The sequence below is a fragment of the Gobio gobio genome (genome assembly GCF_949357685.1).
Source record: "Gobio gobio genome assembly, chromosome: 2".
Taxonomy (NCBI): domain Eukaryota; kingdom Metazoa; phylum Chordata; class Actinopteri; order Cypriniformes; family Gobionidae; genus Gobio; species Gobio gobio.
The window spans coordinates 38,531,517-38,550,520 of NC_137098.1; the positions used below are offsets into that span (position 1 = coordinate 38,531,517).

The 19,004-nt window shown below is 39.3% G+C and overlaps 1 protein-coding gene across 1 annotated transcript in view; it reads left to right on the top strand.

Annotated features, from left to right (window-relative positions):
* itfg1 (integrin alpha FG-GAP repeat containing 1) overlaps window positions 1-19,004 on the top strand; it is a 174,937-nt gene that overhangs the window by 44,616 nt on the left and 111,317 nt on the right. The window contains exon 7 of the mRNA XM_079803686.1: window positions 1,751-1,800. Within this exon, the coding sequence (XP_079659812.1) occupies window positions 1,751-1,800 (50 nt within the window). The remainder of the gene's footprint in view (window positions 1-1,750; window positions 1,801-19,004) is intronic.

Sequence of the window (19,004 nt, forward strand, 5' to 3'; positions counted from 1 at the left end):
TTCTGTGATGTGAAATTTTCAGTATCATTACTCCAGTCTTTAGTGTCACATGATCCTTCAGAAATCATTCTAATATGATGATTTACTGCTCAAGAAACATTATTATCAATGCTGGGAAAAAAATGTTTTAGGATTCTTTGATTAATAGAAGGTTCAGAAGAACAGTATTTATCTGAAATAGAAAGCTTGTGCAACATTGTACTACTGTTCAAAAGTTTTTGGTCAGTAAGAATATTAATATATTCACTAACATATATCACTAACAAGCATGCATTACATTGATCAAAAGTGACAGTAAAGACATTTATTATGTTATAAAAGATTCTATTTAAAATAAACGCTGTTCTTTTGAACTTTTCTATTCATCAAAGAATCCTGGGGAAAAAAATGTTTACACAACTGTTTTCAACATTGATAATAATCATAAATATTTTTTGATCAGCAAATCATATTAGAATGATTTCTGAAGGAACACGTGACACTGAAGACTGGAGTAATGAAAATGGGGGGGAAAATGCAGCCTTGGTGAGCATAAGAGACTTCTAAAAACATTTTATTAATAAATGGCAGTGTAGTCTTTGATTGGCTAACCAGTTTGCACTGGTGTCATTCATTAGGGTGAGCCAACAGCTTCAAATCAAACATTAATATAATGTTGTAATGCATCTTTATTCATGGATTAGACTACTTTATTGAGGGTAGCCCTGTCCACACTGAAATATCATTAGTTCAGAAAAGTGTTGCACTTCTACTAACTATTTTTTCACTCGGTGTGGACAGACCAGTCTTAGAGTATATATTGTTTTGCATAGAACTTGTTTGTTTCAAAAAGGTAAAGAAAATCCAGTTTTCCGTGATATGACTGTCTCTTTCTGTTTCTCTTCTTCTCACCCTCACACACCTGAAGCATTGACTGTTGTGTTTGAAAGCAGTGTAAGTCTCACAAAAATAACGTGAGGCTGTTACATGCTTCTTGCTCCATCTCCATAACAACACCCAGGCCTCTAAAATGAAGCCATCATCAAACAAAAGAAAAGAAGAACATTGACAGCAAAAGAAAATTACACCACTCACCTACGCCAATCAGTGTAATAACTCCATGTCGGATTCAGTCAGGAAAATCATGTTTGATAATACATATAGTGTGTTCTGGTTATTGAGAGTCGGACACACTACAGATGAAATCACACTAGTCATAATGGTGATGTAGGGAACAACATCGATGTATTGAACATCTGAAATTGTCTGCATTCCCAAGACACAAACTAGAGGTGGCACCCGGCTTATATTGAGCTCAGGTTCAGTTTCACAGCTGGGCTTGTTTAATATGTCAATACACCGAGCTCGTGGGTTACTGCTTCACGTGTGTATTCGATCTCCTTGGTTCAACTGTGCTTTTGTCAGTATCCTTCCATTCAATGTCTGTTGTGATAATCTGCTTGCTGATTCCTTTCTCTTCACTTCCCCATTTGTTTGATCAAGTCCGGTAAAGTCTCTAACTGTGCAATACTGTGTGGCAGGACTGAACGAGGAGCCACTGCTGCCAGCATGATGGCGCTGGTCCATTTCTCTTTCTGTCACGGGGATCTATACTTCCGACTGCTGATGATGGCTCTCACACTCAACGCTTTACTAACTTACTTAAATCCGAATCTCACTCACAAAGCAAGGAAGTCTGGTCATTTTGCAAAGTAACTAATGATCTCTCTCTCTCTCTCTCTCTCTCTCTCTTGTCTCTCTTTTCTCACAGATTTGTTCCTCACCACTGAATCAAATGAGTTTCAGACCTGGATCAATAAGGTAGATTAGAGCATTACTTCCTGTCCTTTAATCTTTAACACTGGTGTATTAACATTGAGAAGGGAATTCCCACTGCTTGCAGTCATTTATTTGCATGAGCTGTCAGTGGTTTCTTCTCAAAGATTCACTATAAAGTGCATATCAGGTAACACTGCAAAAAAATGAGCTGTTTGCATGGCCATTCTAAGTGCTCTTTATGGAGGATGCAGCAGCCTACCTTACTCTGGCTTACTTTACTGAAACTGTACAGCATTACTCCCATCACGGCGATCCAGACACCTGAATCGGCTCTTTAAAACTATCAATTCACTCTACTACACCGCATGTCTGGATACGCACTTAGTTATAGCACTCCTTTCCATCATTTGACAAATAGCTCCCTCAATAGAAAATGAACACAAGTACCTCTTTTTTTAATTAAATCCTTTCTGCGTTGGTGACATTTAATAATAGTGCTCTTGTGAATAAGGCATGTTTGCATTGAAAAGAACAACAATAACTACATTCGAATATTCACAGCAGTATTTCAACACATTTGATGTTAAACTGGATTGCGGGTGGTAGTTTATAGTCAAGGTTTTTGCAGTGAAATGTTTGCGAATATTCTGTTAACGTTCTATTAATCTTAGTCAGATGGACACTATTTAACAAATGTTTTAGAATGTGACTTGAGTTAAATGGTAATTAAAAGTATGTTGAAGTGTTTTTTGCCACTTAAACTTAATTTACTGACCTATACTATATCTTGAAAAATATATATAATAATTAATAATAATAATAATTAACTAATATATATATTAAATTAACTATATTAAAAATAGCTGTTATCCATTTTAATATATTTTAAAATGTAATTTATTTCAGTGATGGCAAAGCTGAATTTTCAGCATCATTACTCCAGTCTTCATTCTAATATGCTGATTTGGTGGTCAAGAAACATTCCTTATTATTATCAGTGTTGAAAACATTAGGGCTGGGCGATATGGCCAAAAAAGGATCTTGATAAAATCTTTTCATATCAGTCGATATCGATAATTATCACGATAAATGTCAAATGTTTATTTCTTTCAAGTTTAAAGGCAGAGTTTTGCTCCTAAGTGAAAGTTGTAGAAACCAGACTGTTAATTGTGGTTTTAAGCTACTTTTTATTGTCATAATATGACAAACACTTCACGTTTTTGAATTCCTTACACTTTTCCAGTATTTTTTCCTTAACAAAATACATTTCTTAATAGAAAAAAAAATGAATGTCTTTTGTAGTTTCTGCATGTTCTAATAGGTGATATTGTTTCTAGTAACAGGTTTGTGTTGCCTGACTTTGGCCTATCTTCGGCACAGTTTGCAGTGCAGTATAAATGCACAAATTCTATAGCTCAGTCACAAAAAAATACTGTTCCAAAAATAATATTCCAGTACTCCTTTTAATAAATGTCTACATTAATAATATAATTCTATATGAATAGAATATCCTACATTTCTGCCACAGTACCATGGTGCAGTTAGTGTTATCCATGGTAGTAATAGTAAATCCATGGTAAATTATGGAAATTTGTAGATCAAAAAGCCTTCTGACTGTATCGTTTCTCCTGTTTGTCAGTGCTGTTTAATCTGGCTTTAAACTAGTTTAAATCACAGAGACATTTGTGTTTTTCGTTGCATGCACGCGCTTCTCACTGGATCTCACAGCGCTGTTTAGTGGTCGCGTGACCGAGACCGATCCGTTTTGGACTTTGACCCGAGCGGATCAATTGTCTGTGTGACGCAGTTCAAATGAGTAACAATTCGTGCTACCTTTTATCGACAAATTCGTCGTCTTTGGATGATAACTCGAGGTTAGTTTCACTGTCTATTTAACGTTTGTCGCCGCTTCCACTCATTTTTTCCTTGTGTACTTTTGATGTGCAAGTTAAAAGCTGCACGCTTGACTGGCTGTTGTCGCGTTTATTTCTGCTGTGTGATTGGGTGTTAGAGTAATCCATATCGAGTAAAAATGTCCAGAGTTTTCTACATCAATTTTATCGCGATTCGATATGATGTTCTTTATCTGCCCAGCCCTAGGTCCTACTTAATATTTTTGTGTAAACATTGATAATTTTTGTTGATGAATAGACAGTTCTAAAGAAGAGCATTTATTTGAAATAGAAATATTTCGTAACTTTTTAAATGTCATTACTTTCACTTTTGATTAATTTCATGTGTCTTTGCAGAACAATGTATTAATTTATTCAAAACAAAATCTTACCCCAAACTTTTGAACGGTAGTGCATAAAGGTAGTGAGAGAAAGGAAATGATGGTGAGAGGGGAATGGAAAAGGATCAGGAACGTACGTGTGGGCCTCCACATGCCCTACATTCTAGGTCCCAGCTTCGACATCAGTCATAGTTGGTTTTAATGTACGAGAGCCTGAAGAACACAGTGTCAGAGGTCAAAAAAGTGTAACAAAATGGATGGAAAGACTTAAAGTAGAAAAAACTAGAAAATCAAAGGTGAAAGAAGTAGACAGAGTTTCAGAAAGGAGCATCTCTGAGCAGGTGGGAGGCTACAGAAATAGCGGATGATAAATAGTTGAACAATGTGAGCAAGAGAGAGAATTGCAATGTGCCGCAGTGACCCAAGCCGACTGTAAAAGGTCAGCATGCGTCTTCTTGAAGCACTGCAGCTTTCCCGGAAGCATTTCCCCCTGCCCTCTATTCTTTTGCAGCATCGCATGGATCCATGGCGCTCCGCTGCTGATGGTGCTTCAGAGATACAGAGGGTTAAGATCGCCTCTCTTCCTCCTGCAGGGTGCCTCATCATTTCATTCTGAGAGCGAGGGGCTGGTGACAAGTGCAGGGATGGATAAAATGGCGTGCTGTGAAGACAGACAGGCAGGGTGGAAATAAAGAAAAGGAGGAGATAAGTGGGTGGATGATTAAAGAGGGGGAGCGATGGGCAATTGCTAATCACATCTGAGGCAGCCATTTTAGACTCTGCTTAGTTCATATTCCTTGAAAGAGGCTTAACGGATCAGAATGAAAAACACAGCTGATTGGTGACGATAGTCTTTGATTACGGACTCTTACACACACAAACAAACAGAATCGTACTTGTACACACATACATACACCTTACAGGGAAATGTCTCCCAGTAAAACCGCAGTAATCCTGCCACTATTTACTGTGAGGTTTTTAAGTTAACAGTCTTTGGTCACAGGCCAGTACCCTCTCCTTCCTGTAGCACACTCCTTTTTAATTACTTTCCTCTCGCTCTCCTTAAACACTTATTCCCAACCCTGATTATACACACACGCGCACACAGCAGCTCCAGTATTTGTTTAAATTGAAAAGCTTCAGCTGTAGACTGCATGCAAAGTCATTACTGTAATACAAGAAGCCATCAGTCATTTTAGCAGCCAGACGGAGCCGCCAGACCAAACAAACAAGGCAGAAAATATTAGCCCTCTGATTCTTTAGCTTAGTGAATTATTTGTTTTTCCTCGGCCCAAGTTATACAGTTAGCCTGCCATTTGGTGAAAACACCATGGCCGTGTAATTATGACCGCCCTAGGAACATTATTGCATCCACACATGCTCACCACTGGCCCACACGTTAATTGCTTGCATCCCAATCATGGCCGCTGCACCAAAACTCAATCGGTGCACTGCGTCACTTAAATACGTGCTGTGTCATTCGCACAAGAGTCACATAATCCAACTGCAGCCTGTGTTTGCAATCCACAGCTTCAATCAGGCCATCTTTATGCGCTTACTTTACAATATGTCAATTCAGGCTTCAGACCTCTGGATGTATATGGTGTAGATAGTAATATTGTACTCCTGTCAAGGCACAGGATAGTTTTAGTCCCTCTTTTATGAGATATCTGTTGATGACAGAGGAACCTGATGTCATACAGCCACATATTAAAAAATGAAAGCGATTTCTCAAATGATCTCAGGGCGATCCACGATTGTCACCCAGTGTTTTACTAAATCTTTCCAACCTCGCACACAAAAAACAAACAAGCAGACAAACTAAACTGGTGATCTAAAAACACAGACGAACATGTTTAGTGATCTCCATTACGAGGCAGCATGTGCTATATTAGATTAGATTAGATTCAACTTTATTGTCATTACACAAGTACAAGTACAAGGCAACGAAATGCAGTTTAGGTCTAACCAGAAGTGCAATAGCAGCAAGTGCAGGATATACAACGTTTGCATAAGTGCAGGACATGGATATGTACTGAGTATATATAAATATATCTATAAATAGAGAGATGGTTATTACTATAAACAGAATTTACAGGTGAATATGTACAGTGAATAATATACAGATGGTTATTACTATAAACAGAATTTACAGGTGGATATGTAATATAACATACAGATGGCTATTACTATAAACAGAATTTTACAGAGAGAGGTATACAATGATATGTTAGGCTAAAATGAGGAATATGGCAGTGGATTAAGGTAGTGCAATAAATTATGGACAGAAGCTATCCGAAAAAAGTGTAAAAGTGCAGTGGAAAGTGATTGCATATTACGGTTAGAAGTACGGTGCAAAATGCAAATGTAAACAGTAGGTACTGTAAATAACAGTCGGCAGTGCAAATGAGCATAATACAGTTAAGGTATGGTAGTGCAAAATGAATAAGTAAACAGTTGTGACTGTAATAAACAGTCGGTAGTGCAAATAACAAAGTGAAGGCGGATGTGAGGTAGGAGAGTTATCAGTATATGAGGGGAGTGGATCAACGGGGGTTTGAGTTCAGTAAAGAGACAGCTCTGGGGAAAAAACTGTTCTTTAGTCTGCTGGTCCTGGTCCGGTGGATCCTGAAACGCCTGCCGGAGGGCAGGAGAGAAAACAGTCTGTGGGCTGGGTGAGAGGAGTCCTTGAGGATGCTGCGAGCTCGATGCAGGCAGCGTTTCCTCTGGATGTGCTCGATGGCAGGTAGTGGAGTCCCTGTGATGCGCTGGGCAGTTTTCACCACCCGCTGCAGTGCCTTGCGCTCCGCAACAGAGCAGCTCCCATACCACACTGCCACACAGTTGGTCAGGATGCTTTCTATTGCGCAGCGATAGAAGTTCACCAGAATAGCCGAGGAGAGCTGATTCTTCCTCAGTGTCCTCAGGAAGAAGAGGCGCTGGTGAGCCTTCTTGACCAGGCTGGAGGTGTTGGTCGTCCACGACATGTCCGCCGAGATGTGGATCCCCAGGAACTTGAAACTGGAGACACGTTCAACAGCCATTCCATTGATGTGGATGGTGTCGTGTGTGCCTCTTGACTCCTTCCTGAAGTCCACGATGAGCTCCTTCGTTTTGGTGGTGTTGAGGAGCAGGTTATTTTCGGTGAACCATGTGGCCAGGTGCTGGATCTCCTCCCTATAGGCAGTCTCATCGTTGTTGCTGATGAGACCAATCACCGTTGTGTCGTCCGCAAACTTGACGATAGAATTAGATCCATACACAGGCTTGCAGTCGGCGGTGAAGAGGGAGTAGAGAAACGGGCTTAGCACACAGCCCTGTGGTACACCAGTGTTAAGAGTGATGGATGTGGAGCAGGTGAATCCTGAACGAATATTCTGGGGTCTGTCAGTTAGGAAGTCCAAAATCCAGTTACACATTGAAGTGTTGATGCCCAGGTCTCCAAGTTTGGCTATTAACTTGGTTGGGATGACAGTGTTGAATGCTGAGCTGAAGTCAACAAACAGCATGCGTGCGTAAGTGTTTTTATTGTCCAGGTGAGTGAGCACAGAGTGCAGTGCCATGGAAACTGCATCATCTGTGCTCCTATTGCTGCGGTAGGCAAACTGGTGTGAGTCCAATGTGGATGGTAGAGAGTCTTTTAGGTGTTCCAGGACCAGCCGCTCAAAGCACTTCATAACGATGGGTGTGAGTGCTACAGGGCGGTAGTCATTAGGGCACCTCGGGTTAGAGTGTTTTGGCACTGGCACAATGGAAGTGCGTTTAAAGCATGAAGGTACAGCTGCTTGGGCAAGAGACAGGTTGAAAATGTCTGTAAAAACCTCAGCGAGCTGCTCCGCACATGCCCTGAGAACACGACCAGGGATGTTGTCTGGTCCAGCAGCCTTGTGCGCGCTGATCCGGCTCAGTGACTTGCAGACATCTGTGGAGGAGAGTGATTGGTGGGTGGTCATCTGAGGGTTTGAGCTTGGTGGCAGTTTCTCTGTTGTCTCTTTCAAAGCGAGCATAAAAGTAATTTAGCTCGTTCAGGAAGTTGACATCATTGGCTGCGGGGGTGGAGTGGGGGGGGTTTGTAGTCACTGATGGCCTGAATGCCCTGCCACATGCGTCGAGGGTCAGAGTTGGAAAAGTGTCCCTCTATCTTTAGCTTGTAGCAGTGCTTGGCCTTTTTGATGCCCCTCTTCAGGTTTGCCCTGGACGTACTGTAGGCTTGTGCATCTCCTGATCTGAAGGCAGTATTGCGTGACTTCAGCAGGAGTCGCACTTCCCTGTTCATCCATGGCTTCTTATTTGGGTATGTGGTGATCTGTTTCTGGGTTGTAACACTGTCAATGGTGGTATTGATATGATCCAATACAGAGGAGGTGTAGAAGTCAATGTCTGTGTGAGCACCACTGGTGGCTTGAGAAGCAAACACACTCCAGTCTGTGTGTAGAAACCTTTCCTGGAGTGTGGAATCAACCCCCGCAGGCCACACCTTGATGGTCTTCACTGATGGCTTCACACGGTTGATGAGGGGTGCATATTTGGGGATGAGGAACAAAGAAAGGTGATCTGACTGTCCCAAGTGGGGGAGGGGTGTCGCAACGTAAGCACCAGCCATGTTTGTGTAAACATGGTCTAAGGTTTTGTTTCCTCTGGTGTGGCAGGAAACATGCTGGTGAAACTTGGGTAGCACTGACTTTAAGTTTGAATGATTAAAGTCACCTGCAACAATAAAAGCAGCTTCCGGGTGATCAGTCTGTTGTTTACTGATGGCTGCTTGAAGTTCTTTCATAGCAAGCTTGGCATCAGCATCCGGGGGAATATAGGCTGCAGTTATAATGGTGGAAGTGAACTCCCGTGGTAGATAAAACGGTCTACATTTAACCATGAGAAACTCGAGGTTAGCTGAACAATGACTCCCAACAATAGCAGAGTTTGTGCACCAGGCTTTGTTAATGTAAATGCACAATCCACCACCTCTGGTCTTACCGGAGCCATCTAATGTTCTATCCGCCCGGAGCGCGTGGCATCCCGCTAGCTCAATAGCGTTGTCCGGTATTCCGCCGTTTAGCCAGGTTTCCGTGAAGATTAGGACGTTACAGTTCAAACGTTTCTTGCTGTGTGTGATGCTGAGTCGAATCTCCTCCATTTTGTTCACTAGCGACCGTACATTGGCAAGGAAAATACTGGGTAAAGAGAGCCGATGTGGGGTTAGCCTTAGCTAATGTGCTGCTACAGAATATTCGCAATAGCTATGTTTCCATCCAAAGTTGCGAATGTAATTTATGCGCAAAAATGCAATATTGCATAAAACATTTGCGAATAAACATTTTCACCGTTTCCATCCAGTGAGTCGAAGAGAACATAACCGTCACTTCCTGATAAACTACAGCTAAAAAATCACTAAGAAACATAGGAGAAGCCACCATATATAATCTTTTTCGTATATAATAAATTATTTGCATCTCAGAGAAACTTGTGCGTCTCAATAAACTTCTTGTCATGCTTTCAGAGGCATGTTATACTGTTTGGAGGAACGCATGTAAGAGTTCTAGGAGGGAAATATAGCCTACCGAGCAACAGACAACAGACTTCTGAATGACCAAAACAGCATTTGTTTTGCAAGATTTTTCCGCTGGTTAGTACAGATGCTGTTACATCGCGAAAGTCACATGATATTTTTTGCATTTCCATCGTAGTTTATGTGCATGTTTGCGTATCGGATAGAAAATGTATCCGACTCAAACGAGCGCATACGTTTTTTTATGCGCATTTTTTTAATTTATGCGCATCTTGGCGTTTCCATTCAGCATTTTTTTATGCGATATCCCAAAATGCGCATAAAAATAGGTGGATGGAAACATAGCTACTGACAAAGAAAAAACCTTCTCAGTATCAAACTCTATTAAATCTACACTTGAATCTCGACTTAAATTCACTAATGCGACCTCTGTGCAACAATAGTGTTTTTGCCTTTTTAATTCAAAAACTTAAACATCATTTGGAATTATTGGCATTAATATTAGGAACTTCACTGTTTTAGCTTTTGAGGGAATCTTCTCAAAACGATTTTTGAGCAGAACAATCATGATTATCACTTGTCCATTATCTTGCAGCCCTACTATATCCCTGTGTGTTCTGTGTATCTGCATATAATATTTAAAACACGTGCATGTAGTGAGACCATGTATTCTGTCCTTCTCAATTTATTTATTTACTCTGAAGTTTCCTCTCTCTGCTCTACTTGTTAAACAGCCTGGGATTTAACATGGTTATGCACAGCAGCAAGATCTATTTTGTTGAAAAACAATTAATTAACGCTATTCACTCCATAAATCTCTTAAAATGCATAGCGCCTTATAACAGAATGCATTCTGTTTGTTAATGATCGTCAATCTGCGAGGTTCAGCATTTAGTAAGAGTTAGCAAAACGCCTCAGTCCAAACCCCTCAGAGAACGTTATGGCACATCATCTTTTATAGCTTTTACAATTCCAATAGTGCTGCCTGGCCATTTTTTAACTGCCTGTAGATGGGAAGATCAGAATGACTGTACAACATTTCCTGTTTATAAGATAAGCTAAGTTCAGGCCCAGACCAGCTGAAACATTAATAAAAAATATTGGTAACACTTTACAATAAGGTGTCATTTGTTAACATTATTCAATGTATTAACTAACATGATGTAACCGTGAGTAAAACATTTGTTACTGTATTTGTTAATCTTTGTTAACGTTAGTTAATATAAATACAGCTGTTCATTGTTTGTTCATGTTAGTTCACAGTCCATTAACTAATGTTAACAAATACAACTTTTGATTTTAATGATGTATTAGTAAATGTTGAAATTAACATTAACAAAGATAAATAAATGCTGTAGAAGTGCAGTTAATTATTAGTTCATGTTAACTAATGTTATTAACTAATGAAGCCTTATTGTAGTAGTAGTAGTAGTAGTAGTAGTAGATAACTTTATTGTCCCCTTGGGGCAATTGGGTTTGCGGCACAGTCGCAAGGCACTACATAACAGGACATCAGACATATAATATAACAATACAATACAATGCAATACACTCTACACCCCTGCATCTGACCAGGCCAGCTGGACATCTAGCTTATTTTGACTGATTTAAGGCTTTTATGGCTTGTGGTACAAAAGAGAATTTGGATCTGTTCTTGGTCAGAAGGGGTGGGCAGCCGTTTCTTTGGAATGTGAGTTTTTTAGAAATTGCCATGTGGGTGATGGGATGGAAGTGGTCTAAGTTAAAATTCCTTATAACCTTTAAATGGACACTTCACAAAAAATGTCATGTCTTGTCATTATTCAATCTCATCTCGTTCTGAAAATGACATTTTTTTTCACAAAAGAAGAGTTTTTGTCCATACAATTAAAGTAAATGGGATCAAAAACATTTGACTCCATTAACTTTTATTGAAATGACACATTTTTCTAAATATCTTTGTCATTTACTCACCCTCATGCCATTCAAAACCTGCATGACTTTCTTACAGAGTTTTCATTTCTGTTTGTATTGTCCCTTTAAGGAGAATTTAATAAGCCAGAGCAAAATAAGCACCAATAGTTCAGTAAGTTCTTAAAAATGGAAATTTAATTTTCATGCCTGACATTAATTTCTTCTAAATCTTTTGATTGTGAAACTGATTTGATTGTGATGTCTCTAATGTCCCCTCCCCCCATTAAGGGCATTGATTCTATCTAGTCATTTTCCAGCAATACACACATATTTACTCACAACCCCCTGAGGCCAGCATACCAGTGTTACAGCCCCTTCCTATTAACATCAGTGTTCAATCAATCCAATGAGACAGACCCAGTGACTCAACACGGCCTCATTCTACTCGGAGAAGATTAGGGTGAGCAAGTCAAGTCACCATTATCTTTACATAAGCCACAATCACATTACTGCCTCCCGCAATCAAACGCCAATCGATATTATTCTACCAGATGCATGCCTGCAGTTTCGGAGCGAGGGCTCAAGGGAGTTTTCAATGGAGATGGATAAACACTGTCCACACAGAAGGAAGGAGGCTCTTGAGTTTGCTCTTTACGAGAATTATGAACAAATCTCTCAGGCCAAGAGCTGCCACATAAACCAGCTCCGTTTATCAAGTGGGACAGCCACTACAAAAAGACAAAACACACACTGTACACCATGGTGCCAAGTCTATCTGTTTTTCTATTAAAGTACATTTTTAAATATTTTATAAGCACAATTGAATATTTTATATATTATAATATTAAATAAATGTGCCACAGATGACCTCAATGTTTTATGTGGCCTAGTTTGTATCTATATAGTTGGCATGAAATGTAAATCAGAGTGAAACAGCTTTTCGAACAAGAAAAAAATTAGGGCGGGACTTGGATTTTCTTCATCGGAAATTGATTGGATCGTTGGATGGTTGTGGTTTGCTATCTCTGTGATCTCATTTGAGTGACAGGTTGTCCCGCCCTCGCTCCTGTAAACACGTCATCAGACAAGAGGTGTCGCTGCAAAAGGGAGGGGAAGTTAATTTGGTTAAAGATTATGAGGGCATAAAAATACTGCAGTATTTCTTAAATACAAATTGTCCATTTTGATTTCATGGGGACTTTAAAAAACTGAGTTTTATTATTTAAAAATAATAGTAGAAGCACGATTCACAGAAACTCCTCTTTTAGTATGTTTTTATGTTTTTCCCTTATTCCCCTCTCAAATTGTGATCTAAAGCAGTATGTGTCTGTCATCACATATAATGAGACCAGTTACCACCCTGCCATCTTGGCTTTGAAAGACTTTGAAAGCTGACAGAAACCCTGCATCTGGTCGAGCCGAAGTGATTAGACCAAGGTGTTTTGTGCTGACTGAGCCTCAGATGGACCTGGAGGTAATGAAGCGATTTATGGTCAGTTACAGATTGGTGATGGTGGAAGGGGGAATGTTCTCATGTAGTGTTGGAAAAAAACACTGGAGCTCAGAGAGGGAACAAGCTGTTGTGAGCCAGCTAGCTCTTGCAGTGCTTAAAACACATTGATGATCTTAATGTGCACAGTTAACCAGATCATTTCAGAGGCCAAAATAGTTTTTATAATTATGTAAAATGAATTTGGCCCACACTTATGGGAAGCCGGATTGAGGTCAGTACTCTGTTTAGGCCAGTCAAGTTCCTCCACACCAAACTCGCTCATCCATGCCCTTATGGACCTTGCTTTGTGCACTGGTGCACAGGGGCCATCCCCAAACTGTTCCCACAAAGTTGGGAGCATAAAATTGTCCAAAATGTCTTGGTATGCTGAAGCATTAAAGGGTTAGTTCACCCAAAAATGAAAATTCTGTCATTAATTACTCACCCTCATGTCATTGGACACCCGTAAGACCTCCGTTCATATTCGGAACACAAATTAAGATATTTTAGTTGAAAGCTGATGGCTGAGAAAGGCTTCAGATAGGCCTCCATTGGCATTTAGTACATTGACACTTCCAAGTTCCATGAAAGGCACTTAAAAAGTCGTTACAAAGTCTATCTCACCACAGTGGCTCTACAATAATCTTACAATGCGACGACAATAGTTTTTGTGCGCAAAAAAAAATCAAAATAACACCTTTTTCCAACTTGTTCTCGACTTCCGTGTGTGCCTCCACGGCGCATGCGCGAGAATATGACGTAGCGCCGGCGTTCGGGAATCCATGAAATAAACACTTAAGCCCCATTTTGAGCACTACGCCGAGACCTAAAGCACGATCAATGTAGAATCCAACAGCTTAGACACGCGCGTCTTCCTCTGCTCGTAAACAAATCGCTTCTGGGTCATATGTCCGAACGCCGGATCTGCGTCATATTCTCGCGCATGCGTAGTGGAGGCATACACGGAAGTCGAGAACAAGTTGGATAAAGGTGTTATTTTGATTTTTTTTTGCACACAAAAACTATTGTCGTCGCATCGTAAGATTATTGTAGAGCCACTGTGGTGAGATAGACTTTTTAACGACGTTTTAAGTGCCTTTCATGGATCTTGGAAGTGTCAATGTACTGAATGCCAATGGAGGCCTGTGTGAAGCCTTTCTCAGCCATCAGCTTTCAACTAAAATATCTTCATTTGTGTTCCGAATATGAACGGAGGACTTACGGGTGTCCAACGACATGAGGGTGAGTAATTAATGACAGAATTTTCATTTTTGGGTGAACTAACCCTTTAAGAGTTCCTTTCACTGGAACTAAGGGGCCAAACCCAACCTTGAAAAACCATAATCCCACTCCTCCAAACTTTACACTTGGCACAATGCAGTCAGGCAAGTACCGTTCTCCTAGCAACCGCCAAACTCATCCATCGGATTGCCAGACTAGAAGTGTGCTTCATCACTCCAGAGAACACGTCTCCACTGCTCTAGAGTCCAATGGCGGCGTGCTTTACACCACTGCATCCAACGCTTTGCATTGCATTTGGTGATGTAAGGCTTGGATGCAGCTGCTCGGCCATGGAAACCCATTCCATGAAGCTCTCTACGCACTGTTCTTGAGCTAATCTGAAGGCCACACAAAGTTTGGAGGTCTGTAACTCTTGGCGACTTCTGCACACTGTGCGCCTCAGCATGCGCTAACCCCGCTCTGTGATTTTTACGCGGCCTACTACTTCATGGCTGAGTTGCTGTTGTTCCCAATTGCTTCCGCTTTGTTATAATACCACTAACAGTTGACAGTGGAATATTTTGTAGTGAGGAAATTTCAGGAATGGACTTATTGAACAGGTGGCAACCTATCACTGTACCACTCTTGAATTCACTGAGCTCCTAGGAGCAACCCATTCTTTCACAAATATTTGTAGAAGCAGTCTGCATACATTGGTGCTTGATTTTATGTACCTTTGGCCATGGGAGTGATTGGAACATCTGAATTTAATGATTTGGAGGGGTGTCCCAATACTTTTGGCAATATTGTGTGTGTGCGTGTATGTGTAATATATATGACATGCAATATTTATTTTTTAAATACAAACCATTCTTGAATTATATATCAACATTAGGGGTGTAACGGTACACGTATTCGTTCCGAACCGTTTCGGTTCGGTGCAAACCTGTACCGAACGGTTTCCGAGTGCAATCTTTAACAGTTAACAGTAGGCTTGTTTTAAGCGCGGAACACACTTCAATCCAAGTTCCCACATGAACATATTAAGTATTCAGTCCATTTTATCATGAAATTCAAACGATAAATGCCGTTTTGACGCTCTATGTGGCGTGACTGATCACAATTCAAGCGGCATCGTGAACGCGATCATCTTTGAACGCGATCATCTTTGAACGCGATCATCTTTGAACGCGATCGATCATCTCTTCCTAAAGAATAAACATGAATGACCATCTGAAGGTATGTTGAGGATACATTACAACTTACTGTCATGTATCATATGTGGTGCAATCGCTCAATCAGAGTTTCAACGGCGGAAAGATGTCAATATAACTGCTTGTAAACTAAACAATGTCATGTAACGTTAGCATCACATTTAAGTTACCTCAGGCAGTCATTCAGTTTCCACAGAATTTTATTCACTAGAGAAATCAACTCTTTCACTAAATATATGCTCTATATTAGCCTATATATTCATTATATTCTACTTAACCTGTTAGGGATGTCTTGATTATTTCATGCATGTTAAATAAACCTGTCATGAAAATGACAGACACTGTGTATACATTATTATATTTCAACAACGAATTGGAGAAAACAACTATTTTATAATTACATTTAGAAGTTAATGCAAAAACTACCTTATGTGAAGTTTACATGTTTGCATACAATGTGTTATTTGAGTGTTGATTATTATACCTAAAAATAAATATCAACTGAATTTAGGCTAATAGTTTGGGCTCTGTTGTTAACCTTTAATATTAATGTGCAAGTAAGGGCTCCCTATATAATTTACAGAAATATCTTCAATAAACTTTGTTATAATTTAATTAATTCAAGGACAGACACTTTTTTTTTTCTTTTTCAGTAAACCACTGTTTAATAAAAATAAATAAAAAGCAATTTTGTAAAACTGCTGTACCGAACCGTGACTTCAAAACCGAGGTACGTACAGAACCGTCAGTTACACCCCTAGTCAACATCACTAAAACATAAACAAACTTTACCAAAGAACATTATCCAGTAAACATTTATAATTTATTTATGGCGGAAATGTTGCACATATATATGTACCACTTTAACATTAAAAAATAATATAATAAAAGTAGCAGTTCTGCTGTTGTTCATAAATACCAGTAGTGATGATGTATAATGAGGGGCATTGTCACATCAGAAATAGTCATCAGTGTCCCAATGTGTAGTGAGCCAGGGTCCTTACCGGTGACAGAATTCGGGTACACAATATACTAATCCACGATCTAGGAAACTAGGGAGTTGATTGAGATGAAACCATTGTTTTGGTTGTGCTTCAGCTCTGCGTGACTGTGCGGATGAAGATTATCCTACTGCTCATAAAACATTCACTACTATAGGCTTAAGAGATATAACCGCTTTAGATGGAAAGGATCTCAAGCTGACAGCTGAAGACGTTACTGCAGCTCTACCCATTAATAGTACATTTCGTTCATACTTTAGTTAAGGATCCGATTCTCACTATTAACTAACTATTAACTATGACTATTGCCTAAATAAACACTTAATTACTTCTTATTAATAGTTAGTAAGGTAGATGTTTAGGAATTGGGTAGGATTAAGGATCAACATGAATATGGTCAAGCAGAATAAGGTATTAATTTGCTTTTTACTAAACAGCCAATATCCTAGTAATAGGCATGCTAATAAGCAACTAGTTCATAGTGAGAATTGGACCCTAAATTATACTTTTACCAACATTTTGTAATAATTATGTTCACAACCTGTAATAATAACTTTAAATGAGCTCATTGTTTCCGCATTAAATTAATACATTTCTAACTTTCAGCGTGATTTGTATATGTGCTTGGACACAGTCACCTCTGTTCACTCTCTAAATTGTAATGTAGACACGTCATTTCAAAGCAGGTTTACACAAAATGCATATGTAAAATGCTAATACATGTGAATTGAATTGAAACAAATTCCGTCATAACGCTACAACAACTATAATGAAATGACCCTTCACAATAGATAATGCTTTACTATGAACTCTGAGTTACAAATGGCAATTTGTCTGTTCGATAAGATGCCTTATACCTGTTGAGTAATAAAAACAGCATCTCCGCGTCACTTTCAAATCCTTCAGTTCTCGCATCTCCAAAAAGCTAAGTCTGTGTTGATTCTTGTTTTATTACTAGCTCTGTGACTGTTCACATTTTTTTTGATGGGCGATTCCCGAGGGATCGAGATTTAGCGTGCTCCATGTCAAGCTTTTTCGCTCGTTGTGACAACTAACCTATGCCACTCCCACACCATAGCCGGAGCAACTTTTCTCTATTAGCAGACATGCCAAGACACGCACGGGCAAGTGACGTATGTATACAATTTCCCAAGAAAACCATCCAGCTAAGTCTAAAATATAAACACTTATTATGGGCTCTCCATAGTGAATCATTTGTTTTGGAAGAAGAATTGATAGAAAGATTTTTGGAAGAAGAATTGATATATTGACAAAAAAAAAGTTACATATAGTAAAAGTGTCCAATATCTTTTTTGCTCACTTGACTCAGATCACTTTTTTTAATATAGCAATGTGATCAGCACAAACCACATGGAATCTGATCTTTCAGATTCGGGTCACTTCCATATGTGGTCCTAAATCCGATACAGGTCTGATGTTTTGCTACAGTCATATCAGAATTCATGCGACTTTTATGTCACTCTAGAGCAATATTCATCACAATTCAAAGATTTTCATCACTCCAAAGATTTTACATGCCATTAGTTCTTTGAATATGGAAGACGGCAGTGAGCTGTTTTCATCAAACAGAACGTTGCTCACTTTCTCTTCATCCTCGTCTGCATTGTCCTTATCGCCTGCACACAAATGAGTTGGCTTCTGTGGCACTTAACCTTATAAATGAATGCAGAAATGCTGACTTCACTAACCTCTGTGTTTACTTCTGTATGACAGCGTGCTGCGTGCCGTCTTTGTTATTGCTCTTTTGTGCGTGCAGGTCAGTTGAGGACTGTAACCAGTACACACTCAATTCGAATACTGGCCACATTTAAAAGATCATGTGAACGGCCAAACAACAATAAATCTGACTTTTGCATTAAAGCTTGCAATGTGAACGTAGCCATAGTGTACCTTTAATTAATTATTATTCATTATGACATTTGTGATAATTATGTCATAACATAATTTTGACATGAATGAATTATAAAGAGAGAGAAAGAGGTTGTGCATATGTGAATTACCTGTTTGTGCAGCGTCTCACTACTCTACACGTCTCTCTAACAGTGAAAATGTGAGTTTAATTACTTGCGTTGCTGGGAAGTGTAGTGTAGTAATTAATTAGCGAAGCAATTTTATTAATACAATTTGCAGGGCAGCGTTGAAAACAAGACGAATAATGAATTCTACCAAATAATTGGAAAAATATTCGGAAGACACAGTCACAACTCGTGATGGATAACAGGTGAGCCAGTGGATAGCATAGCACGATATGTGTAAAGACGCAGCAAGATCGAAAATCGAATAGCCATGTTGCCGTCTCTGCACGTCTCTTAGAAAACAAAGACTGCCAGGACTAATATCACCTAAAATACTACGTCATACACATTTTCTACTATTTGATAAGTCTTGTTAAATGTTTTACGCCTTGTAAGATATGATACACAAATTTGTGAAAACTCTATGAATGTAAGGAGTGCAGCACTATCGCAAAATGTTGCCGTCATACACATTTTTACTACTTGGTTTGTCTATTATGTATATGTTTTAGAACTTGTACGATATGATACATATTTCTGTTTCTCTCTCTCTCCCGGAGCTGACAAGCTCTTATGTATTCTTTATAATTTGTCCAGATTTACATTTACAGTGCAGGCATTGTAAAAGCACATGAGCATAAACAACATAA